This window comes from Sinocyclocheilus grahami, unplaced genomic scaffold (genome assembly GCF_001515645.1).
Source record: "Sinocyclocheilus grahami isolate Dianchi unplaced genomic scaffold, SAMN03320097.WGS_v1.1 scaffold855.1, whole genome shotgun sequence".
NCBI lineage: Eukaryota > Metazoa > Chordata > Actinopteri > Cypriniformes > Cyprinidae > Sinocyclocheilus > Sinocyclocheilus grahami.
This window is the reverse complement of record NW_015506034.1, coordinates 37257-64808: the sequence shown is the minus strand read 5'-3', so window position 1 is coordinate 64808 and position 27552 is coordinate 37257. Positions and strand designations below refer to the sequence as shown.

Sequence of the window (27552 nt, the reverse complement as noted above, 5' to 3'; positions counted from 1 at the left end):
CGTAATCTTAAAGATTTCTAAATGCATCTACTTCTGGATGACCAAATAAAGTGCTTTTGCTTTCGCCTAGAAACACACAGCGTCTCCCTGACATGGCTGCTTCAACACTAACTGGTTACTGAAACCACGCCTTCTTTCTTTGCGTGCACATTTGGGCGGCATTATGCAAATATTTCCACATAGTGAGGTAGATATGTGGGGGCGTGTTAGAACGAGCTGTTTTAGGGGGGCGTGGCAGAGTCTTAACTTTGATAAAGAATATCTCTTTGGTTTTGAGACTTTAGTCTTTGCAACTTCAGGGATCTTATCTATGCACAATCAGCTTGTAACACTCCAAAGAGAAAGGAAAACTTGAAATCGCTATTATAATAGAAAGCTATTATTATCAGAACACGTGAGCATAACATAGCGGTTAGTAGATCAATGAATGAGAGGGCAGCTTTACCAGAGTTGCCCATATACCACACCATGTTACAACACAGTACGGCTATTGCAGACAGAAACAATACTGTACTAGGCCTACATCGATGTTTCCTGTCGGCTCAATTTTTGATTGGACTTTGCTGTTGAGTCGCATGAACGGTATACGAGTGGAGCGGCGCGCACACGCATAGAGAATACGCAGAGCCATGTGAAAGTGAATCCTCAGCGGTGAACTAATTTTCGGCAGCCGAAATTTCGGTGCATCACTAATTATTGGCGACATCAGAAATGGATATTATATAATCGATGCTTTTTCTTTTTTTTTTTTACATTTTAGCAATTTAAAAATTAAAAAAAATGATTTTTTACACAGCACCTCGTTTGGGAAACACTTGTTTAGATGATGTGTCCCTACCTGGTGGACTATCAAAAGTCTTACATTTGGCTTTGTGACAACTACATGATATTCCTTACATTTCAAGATATTGTACTTTTCCAGTTAATACCAAAGAGAAACAACACTCACCAAAAACAAAGAAACAAAACAAACAACAAAAAAAGAGTTGTATACTAAAATTATATTTTTAAAAGATTACATGGACAAATAACCCTTTCAAAATGAGGTTGAAAAAAAATATATACATTTTTTCAAATTAGACAAGTTGTTTAATATATTACATAGAGATGGGCTGGGTGATACTATGGGAGAGCACATCGAAATATCTACAGGCATATATACAGTATGGACACAAACATCCTATCAACATGTCATAACTCAGATTACAGTGAACAGGTGCGTTCTCAGTTTTTGGATGAAGAACAGAGGCCATAGGGGATGGATGTATATATACATTTTTTCAAATTAGACAAGTTGTTTAATATATTACATAGAGATGGGCTGGGTGATACTATGGGAGAGCACATCGAAATATCTACAGGCATATATACAGTATGGACAAACACATCCTATCAACATATGTCATAACTCAGATTACAGTGAACAGGTGCGTTCTCAGTTTTTGGATGAAGAACAGAGGCCATAGGGGATGGATGCAAAATTTTGTATTTGGGAAAATGCAGACAAAATTATTGAAACGATAAAGATGAGATTCTTCAACAAGTAAATGCTTCTCAGAAACATTGGAATATCCACAAGATGATTCCCCTTTCTTTACTGCAATCAAAAGCTAACTTAATGGGCCGATTGAAAATCCCTTTTAGCCACAGAAAACATTTGATATAGATGATCAATTTCACAGATTCAATCTTCAGATTTCTTGTATAGTAACAGCAACAAATGTATACAAATATATTTTCATATACACCAAATCTAGTGTTTCTTTAGCATTTTGTGATGTATGTGGACGTTACCCACTCTGAGGTGAGATAATGCTTCCTTTAATATATCTATTTATTTTCCGAATATTTTAAATACTTTTGTAAGCATGTGTGTAACCTTGGCATATTGTTTTAATCAAGATGCCCTTTTGGCAATTCAGGGCATACTGTTCCGGAAGTATTGTGACAAAGCACCTTAGTCTGGCACTGATATTATCAAAGCATTGTATATTCACTGTTCCTGTCTTTAAGGGTCCAGATACTGGTGTAAAGAACTATATTGTGAATTGTTTTCTTTCTTCTTTACAAATTACATTGGTCTTTTCAATGGCACTGAGAATAATAAACAAGTATTCTAGAATACAACAATGCACTTTCTAAAGAATAACAGAATTAAATTTGCATGGGAGTTCTGTAAACAAGTTATGCAACAATAATGTGTGTTTTGGATCGTACCGGTTACCAAGACCGTATTTTGGCAGCCCTTACTGAAATCTTAAGCACTGATGACTAACAGATGTTACTTGCAGTCGTACCCTTCACCTTCAGCTACCTCACAAACACAGTTCAAGCACATGATTCATAATATTGGCAAGGACATATGATCAGAATATCACCAAATCCTCGAAAGTCACATTCATAGTAATCTGTACTAAAAAAACAACCCAGCATCCCAGAGTTTGGCATCTTTGAAGGGGTGTTCACACTGACTGCAGTTAAAGACAAATCATAGATTCACGTGACTGTAAACGTCAGTATGAAGAGTTTTCTTTCCTAATTAAAATGAGATGTATCGACAGCTGGTTCCCTTTATGAAAATACATGTTCAAAGGCTGCACTGGGAACGTTTTCTATTTTGAGGATGTTAAAAATAGCATGCTTTAAAAGCGCAAACAATATATGGTTTAGGCAACAATCATTTTGACACGTGTGAAAAATCAAACTGCATCTACTGAAAAAGCAGCATGCATCTCTTTACCTCTAACCTTCTGTGGGGGACGAGAGAAGAACTACTGTAGAGTTAAATTATGATTTTTTAAATGCCACACATCAGGTGGACAGATAGTCTACAAGAGCTCTTAACTGAACGAGGTTATATTGATAGCATATTATTTTGCTCTGTTGTCAGTTCATCTATTACTATAATATATTACACATCATACATTAAATCACAGTACGCTTTACACAGAACCCATGAGAAGTCAACAGCATTTCAACCATATGGCAGGAAGATTATCTCAGAATCTAAAGAAACATATGCGGAATAACTTGAGTGTATTTTAAGGCAGTGGGGTTTACGGGGGTCAATCGTTCCCACTCTACTGTTTCAGTCTGTTGCAGTAATCCTCTAATCCAAGTTTGCAATGATACAGCTTTCACAGAAAGCAGCAAAAGGCACCACTGTCTGATCCAGCAGCGAAAGAGAAAGCTTATTATATTTCATAGTTATCACGACTCTCCTCCTCCTCTGTGAAGGGGACAATGATGCCAAAGATGAAATAAAAGCCACTCCGCTGATCAGATTTTAATGTCTTGAGATTCCACCATTTTTGCTAAAGTCTTCTTGACTCGTAGGATGGTCAGACGTGATGCAGGATTGTGGGCCCAGCATTCTGACATCAGCTTTAACATGGCCCTCAAACACTGGGGAGACAAACTCTTTTCAAATCAGGAAATACGTTTCTCTTCTGTACATATTTATAGCTCGAGCTTCTATGCAAAGCTACAAATACTAACTAAATCTGTAAACATTCAGCAAATATAATCTGTAAATATACTGCCACCTGCTGGATGACTCACCTCATCACTGTTCCATCTGTTGGATAGAGTGGGCCGCAGTCCTTTGACACACACAACCTCCAGCATATCCTCATAAGACGGATCTGATGGCACCATCTCATAATATGGTACCTGATAGTCCTCAACGATACCTTGGAAACAATCAGTGGATGAATTCATTCATTACTAATAGTTTAAATTCTGTAAGCATCCACAACAGGAAGTTTTCATTTGAGATCATTTTAGATCAAAATACTTAAAGTTGCAATGTAACGGGAAGTAGTAACAGATCTTTTCTTCTGTATTGTGACAAAAATCTGAGGGAAAATTATCAAAAAGAAAAAAAAATGTAGGGCGGGATTTGGTTCTATCCATCAGTTGTTGATTGGATGGAGGCAGTTCTGAATGCAAGCTTGCAGTTGATTATAAGAAAGGGGCGGGGCTTATGCAGACAAAATGATTGGTCTGAATGGTCAAAAAAAAAAAGTATGAAATGAAGTAAATCATTAAGATGTATTTTAGAACCTTTATAGGGTGAATTTCCATTTCATGCTGATTGTAAAATGATGGCTTGGGTAAGAAAAATATCTTAGATGTATAAAGCAAAACAAAAGAAAGATTCGCTAGTGAATTAGTTTTATGAATACCTCCAGTGACACAGCGTCTGGCCATTTCCCATATAACCAGCCCATAGCTATAGATGTCCGCCATGATGTAGGCCTGAAAGTGGTTCTTATTCAGAGTCTCATCCAGGACCTCTGGAGCCATATAGCGCCGGGTGCCCATACGTGTGCTCAGTGGGATGTCCACTTCATTTGTGTCACTGAGACAAACAAAAAAAATGTTACTTCCTCAAAATGACTGAACAAACCATTTTAAAAAAACAAGCTTATACAATGAATGTGATGAAGCACCTGTTGAATTTCACAGCAAGCCCGAGGTCAGCGATGCAACAGGTGCCATTCTTCTTTATGAGGATATTCTTGCTCTTCAGGTCTCTGTGAGCAATGGCTGGTTTTCCCTGCGTGCCGTAGATCTCCGTGTGCAGGTGACACAAGCCACAGGCTGCAGAGTAGGCCAGTTTGAGAAGGGTCTGTGTGTCCAGAGTGGTGAACTTCAAATAGTCATACAGAGAGCCGTTCTCATGGTAGTCTGTGATCAGGTACAGCTGCGTAGAGGCTCCAGTGCCATTTATGTCTGCAGCAATGAAGCCTTCAGACAGATCGAAGAGTTGCGTTACATAGGAAAACATGGAACTGATATACAATTACAAACACTCCACAAGAACCAGAGCATCTTGAATGACATGAAGTGTACCTAGTATGTTCTCGTGCCTCATGAGCACGGTTTGGTAGACCTCCGTCTCTCTGAACCAGCTGGCCTCCTCTCGGGTGAAGAACACTTTCACTGCTACCTTCTCCCCCCTCCACCGGCCGAGCCACACCTCTCCATACCTGCCTTTTCCAATAAGATGCACTGTCTGGATCTGCTTCGAAATGGTGCGCTGCACCTGTAAAAAGTGAATAGGAACACAGTGAAAAAATTAGCTCAAGCAGTCCTACAAAGATCCTACAGTCTGCATTGTGGATTTCTCACCAGCAGGGGGAGCCCAGAGCCACTGCCTGAGGTTTGAGACTGGTTGATGAGATCTTTCAGAGATTCTCCGTCTGGGATAAAGGCCTTGTCCTTCTCCAGGTCTCTGTGGTAGCGCTGCCTCTCTGTCTGCCACTTATACCTGAGGACACAGTCAAAAACAAAATCTTTTTTTCAAGCTATGACATCTGAGAGCTCTTTCCTGACTTTTTCAAAGTCTTTTTTCTGATTTTTTCAAACAATAAGACACACTTTTTGACAGACAGCCATAGACAGTATAAAACATGGACGTAGTGTCCGTGACATCATCCGTAGGTTTCTGAAGAGCATTTTTGAAGCCCAAAGTGGGCGGCGCCGGCCGTTGCCATCTTGGCAGCGCGTCACTCCCGGATAATCAAAAATGGGCAAAGAGGCGAGACGTGGGTGGAGCTGAGGTAACGGATTGCTGAAACCATGCCCGCCTAGCTCGATGGTAGTGACAGCAGCAGCAATCCACCTGTCACTCAAGTGGTTATGGGACTGACTCCCTTTTGGAGCCAGTCTCTAGCCGCCAGTCAATGAATTGCAGTTTAAGTCACTTCCGTATTGGTTTTAAGAGAGAGACTGGAAGGTTGCCGCTTGCAGACAGCTCAGTAAACAGACACTAAAAGGTTAATTTATTCTAAAGGCAAACTTTTCCATAGTTGTGTATCCAAGACAAGGTATTGGTAGTCTTGCCCCTACTTGCAATAACAGAAGTGTTTCTCTTTTGACAACAGACCATGATGTGGGTGGCATGTGTTTTCAAAGGTGCTATGCAAAAACACATCAAGTATTACAATTACAGTTCACTGATGTGGAAAAAAATAGGCACGTCACAAACGGCTATATGTAAGTATATGTATATGTAAGAGCTTCAGTGTTTTGCTGCTTCAGTGCGGTGACAATCTCACCTGTAATAACAGATGACAGTGACACAGATGAGGGTGCAGAAGCACACAGTCACTGAAATGAGGAAGGCCAGCCAGTGAGGGTCTGGTGGTTCTATAAAGAGAAAACACATGTCCATCATTACGGCATTAAGTTAGCCAGGGCTCAATTAACAGGCCTGGTCAGATTTTTACTTTGGCAAATTTAATATATTTCAAAATAATATGGAATCATTTTAAAAGCTGAATTTTGAGCAGCCATTACACCAGTCATTAGTGTCACGTGATCCTCCGGAAATCATTTTAATATATTGATTTGTGCTCAAGAAACATTTATTATCATCAATGTTAATACTAATAATTATCAAAACAGCTGTACTGCTTAATATTTTTGTGGAAACCATGATATTTTTTTCAGGATTCTAAGATGAACAAAGTTCAAAAGTGTCTTTTTTTTATATACATTTTAGGAACAATGTAAATGTCTTTACTGTCAATTTAGATCAATTTAATACATTCTTGCTGAATATAACTATTAATATCCAAAAAAGAAAAAAAAAACACATTTTGAAAAACATTTTGAATGCTAAACATTAATATACATTAATGTATATATTTATTAATGATTTTGACGAGAAATTATGGTATATGATTCTAAATATTACTAATTGATTTGTCCCAGACAAGCCGTTCTTACACTTTTCACTGCAATCTAGTTTAGCTAGCTAGATTATGCTGTTTATTTTGTATTTTATATAATGTGTAATATTTGCCAGGCAGTTAGTACTGAAGCATACCGGTGTCTCGAGGTGGTAACTCTAGCTTTAGGTCTCGATTACAAAAGTCAAACTGGCAGCATTCGATGGTTCGACGTGTCTGTGCAAACTGTGAATCCTGTGAATCAAACAAGTCAAACTTAGAACGTCTGATATTTAATTACATATGATATCAAAGCGTGAAACACATAAGAAACAACCTTCCTTACCTTGCACTGAAAGTGAGAGCCCTCATATTTCATACAGCCTGAGCTTAAGATCACATCTCCATTTTCATCTTCTTCAATGATGGCGAAGCACTGCCCATTTGTCCTGTTAGGTTTTAAAGAATAGCAATCTACTTATTTATTTTTTTAATACATAAAGCACAAACATGTGCAATAATCACTTAAAAGGTGCCATGCCCTATGACACTAACTCGCAGGTGTTGTTCTTGGCGTCATCAGGGCAGTGCCCTGAGCAGTGGCAGTTGAGGAAGCGGGCAGCATCTTCTGGTGCCACAGTAGAGTCGTCCCCGGGCCTTCTGGCGTCTGAGCCAGGCCTCACTCCAGAGCCCTGTAGCACGTGGTCAGGATTCTGACCTGCTGTAAGTGACAAGACACTAACAATCAATGGCAGGCCAGGTGAGCAAACACACAAAATGGCCAGTAGGTGTTAATAAACCCATGTCTGTGGTTATATAACCTCATACACTACTGTTCAAAAGTTTGGGGTCAGGAACATTATTTAAAAATAAATTAATGCTTTAATTCAGCAGGGATGCATTCAATTGATCAAAAGTGACAGTAAAGACATTTACGTATTTCACAATTTTCCTTTTTAATGAATTTTTTTATCAAATGAATGCAGCCTGCAGGGCAAAAGAAATTTCTTTCAAAAACATTTAAAAAATCTTACAGACCCCAAACTTTGAACAGTAGTGTACATCTATGATAAAACTAGCGAGTAGTGTGTGTGTGTTTTTTTTGAGCTCAGCGTCCTTGCTGCCATTTGCGGCACCATGCTGATAGATAAATGAATGCTCAATTTAGTAGTCTGTTCTGGCTGAGTTGGCTAATAAAATTGAGGTATTGTGTCAATTCTCAATAAGGCCACCATCTCCTACTTTTATAATTTCCTATCCTTCACTCCTCCTCTGTAAATCTGCTCCTGTTCAGATCCAGCTCAACTACCAAGTACATCCCTGAATGCCCCTTTCGGTTTCACACCCTCACAACCATTTATTTTACTTTTTATTTGAATTTCAGTTCAATAAAGGCTTCTGAGATGTCACTGTAAATCTGCTCCTGTTCAGATCCAGCTCAACTACCAAGTACATCCCTGAATGCCCCTTTCGGTTTCACACCCTCACAACCATTTATTTTATTTATTTACTTTTTATTTGAATTTCAGTTCAATAAAGGCTTCTGAGATGTCACTACTGATGTCTTATCATGCCACAGTGCATCAGCTTGTACTGCTGAAGCTTTCTGTTCAGCATGACTCCACTGCAGACGTTCCTGGCCAGACCTGTCGGTAAAAGAGATAATCACTCACAAAGCAGCAGTTTGTGAGATTGGGCGGCAGGGCGACACAGCGCTCTTTTTATCAGCTGCATTCCATCCTCAGATCCCATTACTGTCTGTCTTATACAGCCTCCATGTGTGCTGCTGATCTTACAATTAGACTGGACTCTCCTCTTGGTTCCAATTCTATTAGGACTCAGTGATTAAATAGAGAGCTGGGCATGATAAAGGAGCTTCTGTTAATTGTTTCAATGCATAATTCAATGGATCGTCTACAATGTACATACAGTGAAAATGTGATTGATGAGTACAAACAACTCAATATAAACACAGTATGAGCCTAACAAAACAGGCAGCCTGAAAGAAGTGCTACTAGAAAAACGATATCTTGAAGAACACATATTTTCCCTAACATGTGCAAGTATATCACAGCAGTTTTTGCTTTGCAACTGTTGAATGCCCCACGGCAAAAACGTTTCATATTTAGCTCTTAGTTGAATTAAATGTAATAAGTTAAAATTGATTTGACCATACTGTGGGTGCTTAAAACTAATTCTATTAGGACTCAGTGATTAAATAGAGAGCTGGGCATGATAAAGGAGCTTCTGTTAATTGTTTCAATGCATAATTCAATGGATCGTCTACAATGTACATACAGTGAAAATGTGATTGATGAGTACAAACAACTCAATATAAACACAGTATGAGCCTAACAAAACAGGCAGCCTGAAAGAAGTGCTACTAGAAAAACGATATCTTGAAGAACACATATTTTCCCTAACATGTGCAAGTATATCACAGCAGTTTTTGCTTTGCAACTGTTGAATGCCCCACGGCAAAAACGTTTCATATTTAGCTCTTAGTTGAATTAAATGTAATAAGTTAAAATTGATTTGACCATACTGTGGGTGCTTAAAGAGATAGTTCTTCTAAAGAATAAAATTCTGTTATTTTCTTACCTCATGTTGTCCCAAACCTGTATTACTTACTTTCTCTTGTGCAATACAAAAGAAAATATTTTGGAATATTGTGTGTTTTTGTCCACAATGAAAGTCAGAGGGGTTCAGTGTTGCTTTTGGTTTGGAATGACATGAGGGTGATTAAAAGATTTCATTTTTGGGGTGAAATATCCCCTTAACCCTCTACAAACCATATCATGTAATGAGGTTCATGAGACATAAATCGTTATAGTCATTACTGTTGTTTATATAACAACTCTAGTTAAAGTTGCAGATTCAGAAATATTTTTATAATGATATTTACATTAAAAAAACAATAAAATTGGGATGGAAAGAGGAAATTGTGGTGGTCTTCAACAGCATTATGAGAGTTAAAGACAGAATGCGAGACAACAGGAAAATTAACAAAACAGTCGATCACAACACAAACAAGACTGCTGGAGAAACACCCTGAGAAAACAGAGCTGATGGAGGCAGTGCAGTTAAATGTCCAGATAAAGCCTGTGAAGCGGCGAGACGCTGCCTTTGATAGGCTCCGTCTATCAGAACAATTCTAGACCACAAACTAAATGATGCACTCAGCCTCTCAAGTACTCTCGTTCAGGGTGCGGACAGACTCCATATCTTTCTTATTTAAGTGGATCAAACACACATCTAATGTTACTTTACTAAACTATAAAAATAAACTCTTAAAGAGAACTACACTGTCTAGACTTAATCTCATTCAACTGCTCGCAAGGGATTTCAATGAGGTAATTTCAGTAATTGAGCTACTCATAAAGCAAATGTAAGCGATTGTGTGGCCTTGAGCCCAGGCTAAGGGAGACAGTCCCCCTTTATGACGGCAGATCCTGATGCATAGGGCCAAGATGGAAATTTCGCATCAGGAGAAAGCTGGACAAGGATCAAACGAGCAAAGCCCCAAAGAGGGACCCAGAGGATCCTTCTCCATCACTCTTTACTCCTCTACTCCATTCTTTCCACTCAGGGTCAGTGCTTGAGGAATGACTTTGGGATTGAAGGATCTTGAATCCTTGAAGTTTCTGGTTTTCACTGTAACTGCACAAAAATCTATGAGAGTGGCAGAAAGTGCAACTTACAACAATGCTAGGATTTCAAAACTCTCATGTCTTCAAAATAGCTGTGAAGCAGACCTTCTGACTGGGCAAAGGATCTCTGCCCACTGCTGGCTTGTGACTGGTTGTGGGCGATGACTGATGTGTCAGAGGGGCCCATTAGAGCCTCCACATTCACATGTGTGCCTAATTTTGCCGCCAGTTACAGTGGAGTCTGAGGTCTGGCAGATCATCCCTCCATAATGAGACTCTCTAGCAGATACACACCATTAGCCTCTCTCTCTCTCTCTCACTTAAAACAAAAAAGAGCAAAGGGAAGAAAGAAAATCAAAAATAGATTTCAGTCTTTGGCATAGTTTCCCTTCACAACAATGCATTGTTCCATTGACTGTATCACACTTTACATTATTTTATGTTCACAAATGCTACTTGAAATGGTACTTGGAAGAGAACTGTGAATTAAATATTGCTGAATTAAGTCAGTATACTGGAATAAATTGTCTGTGTCATTTCTGGGACAATTTTACATGCATTTTATTTGTACACCTCACCAAATTAAATGCCTGCCTGCATTTGAAACACACTTTCTTCTCCCCTAGGAGTGCTAACCTCACTTACTATTCAATCCAGGTAGAAGTACAATTGCTTGGGAAAAAAGCAATTTGCTCTATGAAGGCAATTGAGGGCTTTCAGTCGCCAATATCACCTCTCTGTTTCTTCATGATTATGTTTCAGAGGTGCAGACACCTGCCTGAAATTACATCTCAGGGGTGCATCTGATGAGCAAGGTAAAAAATATGTACTATAGAGGCATTTAACTAGCCGTTACACAACTCTAACACTGAGAGAAACAGTGCATTGAGAAGTCAAATGTCCTTGCCTTCATGCTGCGTCTTTGGTTTCAAACATTTCCTACTTTTCTGCTGCACCTGTACAAAAATACACGGACAAGGACATTAGACAGATGTTTGATATAATATCAACTCAAGGAAAACTGAGCTGTTTGAAATCGGACTACTGGGCATGTTACAAGGCTTCTTCTCTTTCTCTTAACTAATTTATCAGAATAAAATAAAGGACTGTACCGAAAAGGCATTTAAAAAAATCTAAGTGTGGACTAAGAAAGATTAATTCCAAACTTTTCAAACATTCATAACAAACAAGTAAACAAAAACAAATAAACGCTTTATTTGTTCATTCACAAATGTAGGTGAATTTAAAAATATATAATAAAACAATAATAATGAAAAAAGACAATAAACCACTCTAGTTCTTAAGTCAGTGTGGAACAGAAAGCAAGCCACTTGTAATATCTAAAATCTACTAAATAAGGGCTTAAATCTGAAAATCAACTGCAAAAAAGGGCCCAAGTATTTCCGTGTTTGAAATAGTTCTTACCAACTAGCAATTGTGAAGTGCCATAGAGGAAATGGTTAATGTGCTAAAAAAGGAAGAGAGAGCGGCAACAATCACTTCAACAGCTTCCTTTAGTGGGGGGCCTCTGAGTGGCTCATGGTTCAGGAGTGAGTCACGACAGGAAAGATGTCTTTTGAACTCCCTGGCATGAGTAAACACACCTCAAGAGATATCAGAGGGTGTTCTAATCCAGAGCACAAAGTATTGTTTTACACAGAAGTTCAGAGTTAAAGTATGTTAACAAAATGTGAACTAAAATATAAAGCAGTAGGCTTTTCAACTCAAACTAAATTTATTTCTGTGCACAAAACTGCTTTCCAAGCAATCGGCTGTTGCTGTTTGCCTTCACAGCTCATTGATTGTCTACAGGCAACCATCAGTTAGTTTGTCTCAGGGAGGGCGTTTTTATCAAACAAAGGTATCAGTTTTCTTTTACATCAGTAAACATCACGTTATTAAGCATATGGAAACGTTCAGACGGACACACATGATTCCTGCCCTGCTGTACTGCAATCACATCAAAGCCCATCAAAAAAAAATAATAGATGCAAGAGAATGCAAAACTCAAAGCAACCAGAGTGTCTTAGCTTTAAAATTGTACCTTCAAGAAAGCGATGAAGGAATTTCCCCTAAACTTTAAATCACAAAAACAGCCATATGTACCTCACCGAGTTCAAATGAAAATATAACAATTTACACCATTTTACATTGCATTATTTTCTCATCAAATGAAGTGCTTCAATATAGAGTGTCACAGCATAAAACAAAACACTACATTCTTATTTTTTGTTAACGTTCTATGTGTGGAATTAAATTACCTGTGGCATGAGTCCATGTTTGAGTCACAGCCATTCTGCATGATCATTTCGATTACTATTATGTTACTACACAACAATAATATATTTCTCGATTTCTTCAATTAAACATCTTTAAATGTTTGAGCTTTCAGTATGAAAATAGTCTGTGTGCATTTGATGAGTACTTGATAAACTCCCCATTCAGAATTAAATATTGAAATGCTTGTGAGCTCAGCTCTCACAGTAGCTCTGGAGATCACAGTCATGTGGAGTCCTTACATATAACAAACTGAACTCTCAGAGCAGAGTTTGCATAGAGAAATTACAAATAGGCTAGACAAACTCCTATCACCTTGTTTGAATACCACTTGTATTCTTGAGACTAAGCTTTTTTTATGTAAAGACTACGAATTTAAGCTAAACCTACTGTAAATATACGATGAAGGCAAGGACACAGGTGTGAAGGAAAGAAGCCTTACCTCCAGCGCAAAGCCTTAGATGCAGGCAGACTCCGGCCAAAATCACAGTGACATACAAAAGCTGTGCCATCGTCAAACAGCGTCGCCTTAATGAGATCAGTGATGACGGCTTATGCTCCTGAAATCCCAGTGAACACTAACGTACAGGTGGAGCAATTACAATTATGGTTGAAGAGATGCAGAGGATGAGAGGAAGAGCTGGGGGATGATGATGATGGCACTAGAAACTCAGAGATCCCTTCTCACGGGGTCCACGGCACTAAAGTAATAAAAGAAACAAAAAAAAAAAAAAAAAGTGATTTGAAGTTTAAACAATGTCTACAAACACAAAGTCCAAAAATTCATCTATAGCTTAATAATCTCTCAATATTACAAGAAAAAACAGACTTGATTAAGCAGTGCTGTAATTCTTCTTGGTAGCCCTGAACATCACTGCCCCCTTGTTTTTTCTGGACTTGACCCCTCAACCCGTCAGGCCGGCACTACCCTTGAATGCTGAAACATGCCCAAATAATTTGATGAAGGATGTTCTGCAATTACCCCGTTGTCCCCTTCCAGCGTTAATAACGTGATGTGTCTGTTCCCTTGTAGGCCTGTACATCTCGCTGCAATTAGTGGCCCTGAGCGAAGTATGTCCTGAGGGGGGGACAAATTAGTGGCGGAGTGGGCCGGTGTCTGTCACTTCTGATTTGCCCAAGGGGGACAAAGAGCCCCGACCTGTGCCCCACTTTCACACATCCCTGACCGGATAACAAGGAAACAAAGCTAGCCTCCGCAAAGCGAGGGGACAAGATAGCTGTGTAGGCACCTACACACAGAGACAAGAAGCTGCGGCTGCTAGGTTAAGAGGTACACAAGCAGCAGTATCAAGCACAACCGGGAAAAGTTGAGGCCTGCTGCAAAGAAGATGCCTCACAACTTACCAGGTGGCATCACATTCGAACACCTTAGAACAGAACGGTATAAAGAGCTATGTTAAATTTGCATGTATGTTAAGGATACCATATTAGACAAGCACCCAAAGTCCTTTCTTGCTTTCTCTCTTGCATCAGGAATGAAATATGGGGTGAAGACCACAACATTTAAGGTTGAGAGTGGGAGGAGAGCCAACACAATACAGGAGGATGTTTAGAGGTGTCAGTCACATTAAAAAGACCCAGTCTTCAGAGTAACATGATCCTTCAGAAATTGTTGTGATATGCCGATTTGGTGCTCAAGAAACATTCTTACTATCTATGTTGAAAACAGATGTGCTGCTTAATTTTTTGTTGCAACTGTGATCAGAAAGTTCAAAAGAACATCCTAAACGTCAAGGAAATAAAAGTAATCACTCACATTCAAGTAAAATCAACTTTTATTCAAATCAACTTATACATGAATGACTAGGCAAGTTAAGTCATGTCTTGACTTGAAGACAAAACTTGGATCTGCACACACAAAAAAAGTAGTATGGCGAGAAGGACACCCCTGAAAACGGCTTACAATGCTTCTAATATTAGACAGATTAAATCTACTGCTAAACCTTGGGGACTTTCATATAAAACAAGTACAGCAGTCATGTGTCTTGAATGGACATCTATCACTATTGTTGCTTCAAAAGTATCACAGATCTTAAAAAGCAATATATAAGGCACACTATGGTTCAGTGTTTCATCAGACACTCCTGGAGCTTTGCCATCTGAAAGGATTTGATGGCGCCATAAATTTATGTAAGGAGGCTGAATGAATAGGGGTATTGTATGGTGATGTGTAACTATGGTGCACCTTTGGAGTCAACCTTAAGGCCTGTACTTAATTTTCTGCATTCCGCTGAATCTTGCGCACAGCCTTCAAAGTGTACTCGATGAGCGCAGATGGATGAGTTTGACACTCTTCTGTCTGAATATTTCACCTAGTGTGTGTGCTGTTGTATGCACACGACACCATCTGTGCGGGCACAAAAATTGGGCTGTGTGTGGACGTCCGTGGACTCTTCTGATCATGAAAATTACATCCCGCAGACAGTGCTCAGAATGCAGTCAGCCGAAGTATCTTTTGGGCTTTATGCTGGACCATGAATCGCTCTCAATCCCTGAGGAGTGAGTAATATCTGACCTTCCCAATGTGCAGAACTCAAGGGTTCCCACTGGTCAACAACCCAACATAAATGACAGTTCACCACAACATACCACCGTTTGGGTGGGGGTTCCAACCAGAAGAAAAAGCCAATGTATAATAATATTATGAAATAAATCTCACCTTGCCTTTCTTATCACTTCTAACTAAAGCCTGCATGACGACCAGAGTGGTCTGGTGTTTGTCTCCCCCTTGCCCCCGCTCTCTTGGCCTGCTTTGGCCCGGGTCTCTGGTCCCTCCTGGGGTCCCTCCTTACAGCAGGGCTGCCAGTACTGGAGGATCCCTTCCCTCAGTGTCGGCGATATGACCGACATGCCTTTCAAGGCCTGCTAGACTGCAGGGCAGACTTTCTGGCTCCACTGCCATTGTTTGCTTGGCTGCTTTGCGCCTCATCTCAGGAAAGGATTAGCATAAGAATACTTAGGCACATTGAGATGTGCCCCACGACCAGCTCTCGCTCTTCTATCATCCTCTCTTCTTCTCATCCTCACCAAAGTCCCACATCTCTTCCTGACACAACACCAATCACTGTCAAGCAGCTGTATGGCAGAGAGTCAGTCAAGCAGAGACTTTAAAGGTAGCACAAGACTGGTTACACAGCAGTGGATTGCAGGAGAAGAACAAAAGTTAATCTGTGGAGCACTTGGGTGCAATATGAGCTCCAACGGCCAGATTCCTCTGGAAGGGTAATGGGTTGAGAGAACATTTCTAGAACAAAACCCCCCAAATTTGAGCACATTTTTGATGAGAAGTTAAGAAACTCAGCCCAACATACTAAGATCGGAACAGCTGGTCTGTGAAACACTAAGCAAATCTCACTAAAGAAGTGGATTTGATCTTTGTGCTTTATAACTGGACCAATTACCCCAAAATGAATTACCCCTCACTTTTTGCCTAGCTCTTGCTTGTTTTATGGCAATTGTTTAAAAAAAAATGTCTGAACCACGTATGGTGCAAAAATTTGTATAAATATAAAAAATTTAATTACATCAGAATTACTGTTGGTATTTATCATTACAGTCTTCTGTTATTGATGTTATTTATCATTAATTTTTACTGTTTATCATTAGTCAGTAGGAAATGGAATTTGTGATCGTGTTGAATCAGTGTATCATTCGATCATTCGTTTTTTGATTTAATATTGAAAATAGAAAAATGAGAAAACGGCTCCTTTTTCGTTTTTTTCCAAAAAACGAAAAACGAGAATTCAGCTTAAATTACGTTTTTCGTTCATGGGTGGAAAAATGAATAAACAGCTTGAATATTCGATTTCTACATGTGGGCGGGAATTAAACGCCCCTTTCTGCTGATTGGTCAGCCGAAGATTAAACCGTGCCTTCATCAGTTCTTCCGCAGTATCACGCAGCAGAATAATAGTCCTCTGCTGCTGCAGTTGTAATTTTGGTGAGAAACAAATGGAAATGGCAAGTTATTATATTCTATGAAAATCTTGCGTTGCAGTGCGAGTACGCAGCAGCTCATGCCACGCACAAGTGCATATCCTTTTGAGATATCAATTATAATCAATTTTAATAAAACACAAGACTACATTATATAACTAACAGTAGGCTATTTATGCTTATTTCCTGTGCATTCTGAAGGTAAACTGAGGGTTTGGTGAGAAACAAATGGAAATGGCAAGTTATTATATTCTATGAAAATCTTGCGTTGCAGTGCGAGTACGCAGCAGCTCATGCCACGCACAAGTGCATATCCTTTTGAGATATCAATTATAATCAATTTTAATAAAACACAAGACTACATTATATAACTAACAGTAGGCTATTTAATGACTATTATTTTGCTGCATGATACTGCAGAAGAACTGATGATGGCACGGTCTGATCTTCGGCTGACCAATCAGCAGAAAGGGGCGTTTAATTCCCGCCCACATGTAGAAATCAAATATTCAAGCTGTTTATTCATTTTTCCACCCATGAACGAAAAACGAAAATTTAAGCTGAATTCTCGTTTCTCGTTTTTTGGAGAAAAACGAAAAAACGAAAAAGGAGCCATTTCCTAATTTTTCTACTTTTAATATCAAATCAAAAAACGATTGATCGAATGATACACGGATTGTGTTTTCCTTCCTAATTTAATGTAAATGGGATTATTGTCCCACCCTCGTGCCAGTACATGCCATCAGATCAGGGCTCACAATTTCAAAATCCCTGGTAGCCCTTCGGGCAGGTACTCTTCAGATTTTGGTAGCCCGAAAATTAATTTAACTAGCCCAAATACAAAAAAATTATTTTTTTATAGGTAAAATATAAAAAATCACATTGGAGTTTAAATGTCAATCAAAATATTTTCAATATACAAATATCAACAAATATGAAGGAAGGAATGTTATTTCACCATTCACAGGGTATCTGCAGAATTTATCATTTAAAATAAAAATACAGAATTTATGTATTTAAATATAAATTGAAGGCAATTTATGACCCATTTTAAGAGCTGCACAAGTAAAATTAACAGAATGAGTGGGGTTGAACAATGTTTATGGTAACATACATTATTGAGCCATAAAATTACATGAGTTACAGTTCAGATACAGGTTTTCACAAAAACAAAAATTGTATACAACAGCATTTCAGCCTTTAGACCATTTGTATGAAAAGGGATAAATCAAACATATAAATATTACCGTCTTAATTGTTTAGATTTTTAGAAGGCACATTAACTTCTTTCTCATTTACAACTCTGTGTGTTTGCTGCATAAATACACGAGTTGATATTTGCTTTGATCTGACCATAAACAGCAAGAAAGGCTTGTTGGAAATGCAAATTCATTCTCTGCCACGAGGTGGCGCTTTAGGAGAGCTGAAATATTGTGGTTTCCCCGGTAACGGCTGTCACAAAGCAGCTCCAGCTCATAAACGCTGCTTTATCAGGAATTATAGGTCAAATGAAATTAAAATGCCAACGACACGTTTCAGAGGACAGTTGGTTTCCTTCAGATACATTCAAATAAAGACTTGAAACGTGCAGTGCTCATATTTATTCAATGACATCATTGCCTTTTGAAGTTTAATCCAGCCGTATAGCGACTCTTGTCTTTCTGTCCCCAAATGGGGCTGGGGGTGAACAAAGACCTTCTGTAGCGAATCCATGCGTTTTTGTAAGAAAAATATCCATATTCAAAACGTAATAATCACTTTAATGTAGCTTGCGCCAACAGTTGTACACGGAAGTAGTTCCGGGCTGATGACGTAAGAGGTCAGCGCTGCGCATGCGGAGCAAAGGAAGCAAAGTTACCTTACTTTAGCAAAGGAAAACCAGTCTCTTTTTGTCTAATATGGAAATCCTCTGACATTCTTCTTTACAAATCCTCGTTTTGTACTTCTAATTAGTGACCGTTGTTTTGTTTTGATCTCTCCCCTGCGCCACTTCTGACCAGCGCATGCGCAAAGCCTACCTCATACGTCATCTGCCCGGAGCTGCTTCCGTGTACAACAGTGAGCGCAAGCTACATTAAAGTGATTATTACGTTTTGAATATGGATATTTTTCTTACAAAAAACGCATCGATTCGCTACAGAAGGCCTTTGTTCAGCCCCCGGAGCCGTGTGAGACACTTTTTTTGACACTTTTTTTTATAGATGGTTGCTTTTTATTTAACTTCTTTTGGACCGATGCATGCTGAGTGCCATGAAACAGCTTGAAAGATCAAAGACCTTTTTTTTTTTTTTTGGTAGCCCGACTGGAAAAAACAATAGCCCCGGGACGTCGGGCTAGCGATTTTGCGAGCCCTGCAGCTATTGCTGTGAGAAGGAAGAAATGCTTAATGTTTTTGTTTAAAGATTACAAGGCCAAATGAATTAAAAAATACATGAATTAATAATTTATAAATATCTATATTTATTTATAAATATGTTGATTTCATGGTGACTTTAATAATTGATGAGTTCTCCCAACAGACATTCTGCACTGTATTATTATATTTCTTTACTTTTAACCTTAGACAAATCATTTATTATTTCTTGGAATTTATATAGGAAAAAACATGGAGATGGAAGTTTCCAAAAGTTTGCAGAGGTTTATTGCAAGTTTATTTTCCATTACCTGCCTCACACATTCCACCAAAGTGTCTGAGCGTGTGGTTGTGCTGGGGTTTGATGAAAGACGGCACAGACGGCCGAGACCTACCGTACTCCCTATCCTGTCTTCAATTTTGAACCAAATCCAGACATATGACCCTGCACTGAGATACCCTTTACTTCAAGGGACACATAGTATCAATAACGCCTGGTATTGTCTCTATGATCAATTAAATGGACTTTCGTTGACACATTTTATATTTTCAGACAAAAATATAATTTTCAGCTTTGTAATATCATTAATCACATTACTTATTTTTCTAAGGGAAAATAATTTTTTCCTCTGTGAAAATTCCTTCCTGAATATTTCACAGCTTAGCATCTGCTGAGCATAAGTTTGCACCTCAGGTGTGAGAGAAAATGGGTAGGTTGCCTTGGAAACAAGCCACACAAGGATGAACTTTGATCTGTAAATTATTACTATTTTTTTCTAAAATGAATACCCAGATCCCAACATGTGGAAACCATTTGTTGCAGTCCGGCCATCTCTGGTGTAGGGAGCATTTTTATCTACTGTGGTCATGTAATCACCACATGAAAACACACTTCTTGGTTGCTTGTACTGCAGAGGGGATGTCAGAAGAAGTGGCATTTTATAGCAGAGGTTTCCTTACCGTACAGAAAGATCCATTTCTGAGAAGCATGTAGGCATAGTGTGAAGCATGTAGGCATAGTGTTTGGTAAGCATGGAGGCTGGCTACTGGTGTCATTCGGATCCAGGTGGCTGAATGTCCAAATGGCATTTGGATACTGGCATAGTACCACAAAATCCTGAAAAACATAAAAGAGAAACTTTTATGCTGTAAAGTATGTTAAAGCTGTATTTAAAAAAAAAAAAAGTTTTTTGATAAACTGCCAGAAATACAAGGGTAAGGTAAAAGAGTTTATAAATAATAAATATTTGACTGCATCTTTAAAGCAAGGTAACATGAGAACCCAGTTAACATGTGGAACCAAATCAACTGCACTATTTGTATTATCCAGTAAGCCTAGGCTATAGTAACACAGAGAAGCACTGCTACAGTACTTTTTTTTTAAGCAAAAATACTCCAGAGGAATGAACAAGTGAAAAGACATTTGAAAAGGGGTTAAAACATGGTTGCTTGGTTTCTATTTCCACCATATAGCATCGGTTTATCCATAATAACATCTCATAGTTCAGAAATCTGTGAAATGAACTTTAAATAACTTTTCACTTTAAGTGTGTCATGTCGTACCTGGTAATGTCAGTGTAATCTACAACATAGCTTAATTGAAAAGATGAATGGGATGGAGGAAAGCAGCTAAAGGGAGTACAACTGAAAGGTGTTTACCCCCAGTGCGTAATTTGATTTTTTTTTAGATATATTCTTATTCACAAATGTAATAAATTCAAAGTCAGAAAAAGTCGAAGCTACTATTCAAAACTTGGTTGTCAGAACTCTCCTCCACCCTGCATGTGGAAAGACTTAGATATAGCATTTCTGGAAATATAGATCAGTTTGATGCTTCCTGGAGGCCTCTGTTCAGTCACCTGTTAAAAACTTCTAATAACGGCGATACTATTTGAAATGTTCTTTTCTTTTCTTGTAATTTCTATTTTCTTTAATTTCCGTGTCAATCTTAATATGTTCAGAATTTCTCTCTAAATTTCATTTCAATATTTGACTTTTTCTTTTCCTTAATTATTTGTCAAAACTAGCGAGAATGTTGGCACTGTTGCAAATCTATTCGCTCTCTGTTACTATGGTCATTTTCCTTAAGTAATGCCCTTGTGAGGTAAAAAGGCCTAGGTTGTTACCTATTATTATTATTACAATATTATTTCACCTCGTCTATGATGTAATATTGTGCAAAAAGTTTCTTTGAACCCCTTTGCCTTTATTTGGTGATGTGGTTATCTGCTAAACTGAATTTAATTGAAGGAGTTTTTTTTATTTTATTTTTCCTTCTTGTTTGTGTAGTTGTGTTTTGTCCTGTCTTGTGATTGTACTGTTTATGGGTCTGAAAATTAAAAAATACCACAATAAATATATTATACAAAAAAATAAAAATAAATTCAAAGTCAAGCAAGTATTAAATATGCAAAACAGACAGAGCATAATCAGCAACCAATAATAATAATAATAAAAATATTAGTTGTTGAACATTATTCAATTGACCAAATGCGATTAAAATCCTTTTTTAAAGTAATGATAATATTAGAAGAACAGCAACTTAACAGAATTATCATATGTAATCTCTTGCATACACAGGGAAAATAACTTATAAACATTCCATTCATAAGACCTCTGAACCTGACACATAGTTTGTGGCTTTTTCTTTAGTAGCAATTCATTTAATGACTATTGAAGCTTTATGTGAACAACCTATTTTTTTTTTTATTTCTTCTGCACAGTCAACATTTATATTGTTTTTATAGCCAAATTGCACATTGTTTGGAGAACACCGGGCAGGATGTGGACATGCTGAAAAAACAGAAAGGTGTTCATCTGACGCTGTACAAAGAACTTGACTAAATTATCAGACAAATTCTCAAGTAGTCAAAAATCAGCAAAATGCTCAAACCTACTACAAAGGCATTCATGGTCAAGTAATGCTGTTTGGCTACTTTGGTTGGGTTAAAGGAATAGTTCACCCAAAAATGAAAATTTGTTGAAAACTTATTTACCCTCAGGCCATCAAAGATCATCGGAACAGATTTTTAGCATTGCATTCACTGGAGGAAGCATCGTTATGGATTATTATGGGCTCATATTTTGGCCAGAAGCTATGATTTAAAATGCCTTGATGGATTTGTTTCTTACAAACACACAGTTTTATATTTCAGAAAACATTAAATTAAGCTGTGCGAATTACTTGTGGACTATTGTGATGTTTTTATCAGCTGTTTGAACTCTCCTTCTGACGGCACCCATTCACTGCAGAGGATCCATTGGTGAGAAAAAGATGTAATGCTAAATTTCTCCTAATCTGTTCTGATGAAGAAACAAACTCATTTACATCTTGGATGGCCTGAGGGTGGGTACATTTTCACCAAATTTTCATTTGAGTACACTATTCCTTTAAAATCTGCAATCTGTCTTTTTAAAGTACAATATCAAAACAAATCTTATATCTAAAGTCTGCCACCAAGTGGAATTAGACTAGTTGCTTTACAAAGAGAAACATGCTGGTATAAACAAGGCCTGGTGTGTCAAAGGCACATTACAACTCTCACAAGATGTTCATTACTTGGCATTAAAAAAAAGGCACATGTAATTCAATTATCTGGGTCTCTACAACCAAATGAAATCCCCTAAATAATATGGTAAACAAGCATTGTGACTCATTACAAGACCAAACAGAAATCTTTTTGGTTGTCTTTGCACTAACCCAACCCATCATTGAATTCACCCTATCCGGTACCACTCTAAATAATTTACTCCTATAGCCAAATGTATTTAAAGCAGATCAATACCATTAAAGGACAGCTGGGGCATACTGAATAAACAGAGACCACTCTCCAGAACTACACCAGCCTCCCACTGCATAGCTTTATTCAATCTATCTTTATCTGATCTGCCATCACACTAACCAATAGTGGCGTAGAAAGAGTTAAAGAAATCAATGGCTCTCACTCACTTTCCTACCATCCATTGGAAGCACAAGCACAGAGGACTCCACAGCCTAAAGTAAGCGTTCAAGAAAAGTCTGTTCAATAAAAGCTCAGTAGCGTGTATCAAATTTCCGTGTTTGTCTAGGTTTAGTTTTCCACCTTTTAGATCAGAATGATATGACTAAATGGTGGGGGTGATACATCAGCACCTTTACGATGGGATGGGTGATACATTTGGGGCCAGGTCTGAGGTGGCCGTGTGTGTTTTTCCCTCTTGCTTAGCCATCCTGTCTCCAGAGCGAGTCAGGGAGGGTGGGGGGCTGACTTTAGATGGCGCAGCAGCCTGAGGAACGCAGGCAGGGATGTGAAACCTGATCTATACTGCCTCTTAACCCTCCCGCCCCCATGCCCCCCTCTTCCCCTCCAACCTCCCCATGCTGCCACCTCGCTACAGACTCTCACTGCAATCCGATCCCTTGCACTGTGGCTGAGATTGAAAAACTCCTAGAGGGCTCCAGGGCAACTCAATCTGGGCCTGGCTGATATTTTAAAAAACAGATAGGAGGGGAAAAACATCTGTGTTTATTGTTGTATGATATTACAGCCTTTTAAGCAATTAAGTGATTGAATTCGCACATTAGCTGAGGGCAGATTTGTGCCAAGTATATGTCAATAAAAAGTAAAACATTACTTTCATGAGTCATTTTCAAATTGAGGAGGATGCAAAGGCCTTGCTAGAGGGTCCATATGTATGTTTAGAGACAAACAGTGTAAAATTAATAATAATAAAACAATAAAAATAAGATTAAAATAAATGAATACATATAAAAATAGTAATACATCAAAATAAAACAATAACTATTTGATTATTATAATAATATTATTATAATTATAATAATAATTAACTTAATAGAAACAAATTATTTTCCCATACATATACAGAGCGAGAGAGAGAAGACATTTACAATACAATTTTTTCACTGTATAAATTGGGTATTTATACAAGAAACTATATAGATGCCTGTTAGGATGATCATATTTGGGGGTTTGTGGCATCTAAAAGATTGAAACCCCCTACACTAAACCATGTACTCACTTTGGGCACAAAGCACTCAACCATCACATCTGCATAACAACTGATCATTAATTAACATTCAAAGTAAGACTGAACAAGTAATTGCTCTAGCAGTTACTGTAAATACAGAGTCACATGCTACATAACACAAATAACAGGACATATAATGAGTCAATGTTTTGCACTTATTAACATAATAGATCATCCACAAATGTACATTCTTTCATCATTTACCAATCCTCATGTCATTCCAAACTTGTATGACTTATGTTCTTCTGTGAAAAATAAAAGATGATGTTCACCATTAATTAAAGTGAATGGTGACTTCTGCCTCACATCTCCAGAAACTTAGAGCACATGAGGCTGAGTAAATGATCACAACTTTTATTTTCGAAAGAATTACCCTTTAACAAACCCTGATTTTGTCCTCATCAGCACAGTTTTTTTTCATAGGAGACCCTGCATCAAGCTGTGGAATGCACAGATTTCTGGCATATATACTACAAGCCTTTAGCTTTAATTTTCTAAAATAAATCCACTTTCCTCAGACTAAGCCTCTCTCCTCCAGGCTTCTCGAAGCACTGCTTCACAGGCAGTGTTACCATCTGTTTTTTGACCTCCTTGAGAAGGTAAAAGAGCTGAGCAGACCCCCTTCCCCCCAGAACCCATAAATTAAAAGCAGCTTTTGTATCGAGCGGGCTAGCATGGCCAAGAGACTCAAATCTGGGAAGTACAAAATGTACAGTAAAACCAGTATAATTTAAATGTAACACATTTCCACAAACCTACGCATACAATAATAAGCCAAAAGCAGCTTTTTGTATTGAGAGGCGGATACGTGAGCAAAACAGCCTGAAGGTAAAAACAACCCATGAAAAGAATATATCATCCAAAGTATAAATAAACACGATATTGTGAAGTGAAAAGAAACAAACTTGAAATGTAAAACAGTTTCCATAAGAGAGATAAATAAACATTTAGAAGCACCACACAGCTGTCAGATTATTAGGAAAGTTGTTGCTAGCATTACGCGACTGTCGCGTTAATAACTTTTTACTCGGACTTTTACAAATCCTGACAGTTTTCTTCAAACAATAATAATGCAATGGTAAACATATAATATAACACAGATTTACAACGCCAATGTATTACTTTGAAACAAGACCGTCCGTGTTGGTAGTTATGGGAGTAAATGTAAACGGATTTTGACTTGCTAACGGGGATAGCCCACTAGCTATCGTTCAACTCGCTTCACTCTTGAGGAAATCTCTCGACAAAATCATTTAACAAACGCGTAAACGCTCAGCGTTTTTTCTCTTTAAGGCTTGCACATTTGTGTACAGCGTAGTAAAAAAATATATAATAATAGATAAATAAAAAAAACACCACGGCAGTCGGTTTTACCTTTGTAACGCGGTTAAAACATTACGTGGAAATGGAAAATTTAGCGCAACAAACTTTCGCGAGGCAGCGTTTAGCATACCCAAGCTAACACTTTCCATTTCACTTACCGAAAAGGTTCTTCAGTAAATCTTATTTCCGTATACTCCGTCAATTTATTGAGCTCTAGACACTTGGATAACTCCAAGGGTTCGTTTCTACTTGTGCTCGTGCTGGACTCTCATTGAGGTCTGTTAAGGGTCTGGCACTGACCATCACAGTGGAGTGTACTGCACTTACTACATACACTAGCGACTGCAGACCACTCTCGGTCACGGCAGCGAGCGCGCTGATTGAGCGACTCCCAGCGCCCCCTGGCGACTGAAGCGAAAAAACTAAATAGGCTGGTAATTCGATGCTAATAAAAATCATATTATCAGAGAGAAATCATATTAGTTCATTTGCTATGTTACCGTTTTATTAAATGAATGAGAAACATTAGGCTATCATTTTAATAAATGATTTTAAAAGATTTTAATAAAACAAATAGAGATTTAAATACTACAAATGTGAATTAGTAGTAATGGGGCTGTCCAGACTGCAGTACAGTTTAATGATATTTAATCATACATTGAAAACAGTGCCCATAAAATGGAGGGTTCGTTTCTACTTGTGCTCGTGCTGGACTCTCATTGAGGTCTGTTAAGGGTCTGGCACTGACCATCACAGTGGAGTGTACTGCACTTACTACATACACTAGCGACTGCAGACCACTCTCGGTCACGGCAGCGAGCGCCCCCTGGCGACTGAAGCGAAAAAACTAAATAGGCTGGTAATTCGATGCTAATAAAAATCATATTATCAGAGAGAAATCATATTAGTTCATTTGCTATGTTACCGTTTTATTAAATGAATGAGAAACATTAGGCTATCATTTTAATAAATGATTTTAAAAGATTTTAATAAAACAAATAGAGATTTAAATACTACAAATGTGAATTAGTAGTAATGGGGCTGTCCAGACTGCAGTACAGTTTAATGATATTTAATCATACATTGAAAACAGTGCCCATAAAATGTTGTGTTATGAGCTATTTTCAGTTAATAAAGCAACTTAATATTTTTATGTTTAACACTTCAGTGCAGATTCAGGTGAATTTTGGGGCATTAAGGCAATGGTCAAAGTAAGCACAAAGTAAGGCTGTTTTCACAAGATAATTTCAAATACAAAAAAAGAGAACAAGTTATTGTATTAGAGCAGCATCTCAGTTTGAACTCTCACACATAAACACCAAGAGAGACACTGAATTTTTCAACAGAAGAAGACTGTAAAGACACTTGTTAATACTCCAGAACGTCATGTTTATAAATATGAGTGTCACATAACACATACTGTATATTCTTTATTGTATCATTGCAACACTAATGATCGGCAAATTTATGTAATTATGGATCAATCTTTTATCTCTGTAATTCCCAGGTGAACTGCACAATATAGCAGATGGCAAATTGAGATAATACATTGTGTAAAATGACTGCTTTGCATTCAATAGTGTAATTACATCAAATAAATCTGTTTTTGAAAAATGCTAAAAAGATACAACATTCCCACTTCTGAACCCAACACTGCTATTAATGTAATTTTAAGCAACTTACTAATCTTGTGTAAAAAAAAAAAAAAGAAGCAAACAATTTATTAAATTTAAGAGAGGCAATTATGATATGCCAAACCATTGTGTTAGTAATATAAAAAAAACAAAAAAACAAGCCAAATTCTAAAGTAGCCCTAAGAACACATTTCAACTGATATGGTAGGTTAGATTAACTTCAATATGGCAGTGAAAATATATACTGATAAATCAAGGACACGTTCATAAAATGTCTAAATAAAAGTTATATTAAGTGAATTTTATGCATAAAATATCAATATTATAAAGGAAAACCTGAGTGTATGCAATTGCAATCTCAGAATTTGACCCCGATGTTCTTTAATAGCGAAGCATACAATTTATTAAATTTAAGAGAGGCAATTATGATATGCCAAACCATTGTGTTAGTAATATAAAAAAAACAAAAAAACAAGCCAAATTCAAAAGTAGCCCTAAGAACACATTTCAACTGATATGGTAGGTTAGATTAACTTCAATATGGCAGTGAAAATATATACTGATAAATCAAGGACACGTTCATAAAATGTCTAAATAAAAGTTATATTAAGTGAATTTTATGCATAAAATATCAATATTATAAAGGAAAA

General features: G+C 37.8%; 1 protein-coding gene across 2 annotated transcripts; it reads right to left on the bottom strand.

Moving 5' to 3' along the window:
- Positions 1–1272: 1272 nt before the first annotated feature.
- bmpr1aa (bone morphogenetic protein receptor, type IAa) lies at positions 1273–25608 on the bottom strand. Of its 2 annotated transcripts, XM_016247822.1 has the most exons (13): positions 25427–25608; positions 19878–20034; positions 13050–13308; positions 7236–7401; positions 7027–7129; positions 6839–6935; positions 6066–6156; positions 5137–5275; positions 4858–5050; positions 4455–4752; positions 4188–4363; positions 3562–3692; positions 1273–3405 (listed from the first exon to the last, which is right to left on the bottom strand). In XM_016247822.1, exons 3-13 carry the CDS (start codon positions 13117–13119, stop codon positions 3280–3282), a joined length of 1590 nt encoding a protein of 529 aa, XP_016103308.1. In that variant the 5' UTR covers positions 13120–13308; positions 19878–20034; positions 25427–25608; the 3' UTR covers positions 1273–3279. The 2 variants fall into 2 exon arrangements, with proteins under 2 accessions (XP_016103308.1, XP_016103309.1); XM_016247823.1 differs by lacking the exon at positions 25427–25608 and having other exon boundaries at positions 7236–7398; positions 19878–20047.
- Between the last annotated feature and the right edge of the window lie 1944 nt (positions 25609–27552).

What these genes read in the sequence shown, in the direction of transcription:
- bmpr1aa (XM_016247822.1), bottom strand. Translation starts at nt 13,119, where the DNA reads ATGGCACAGCTTTTGTATGTCACTGTGATTTTGGCCGGAGTCTGCCTG. An exon ending in GCCAAGAACAACACCTGCGA is followed by an intron (nt 7,130 to 7,235) that starts GTTAGTGTCATA and finishes AAAACCTAACAG; the next exon opens with GACAAATGGGCAGTGCTTCG. An exon ending in GTTACCACCTCGAGACACCG is followed by an intron (nt 6,157 to 6,838) that starts GTATGCTTCAGT and finishes TTCTCTTTATAG; the next exon opens with AACCACCAGACCCTCACTGG.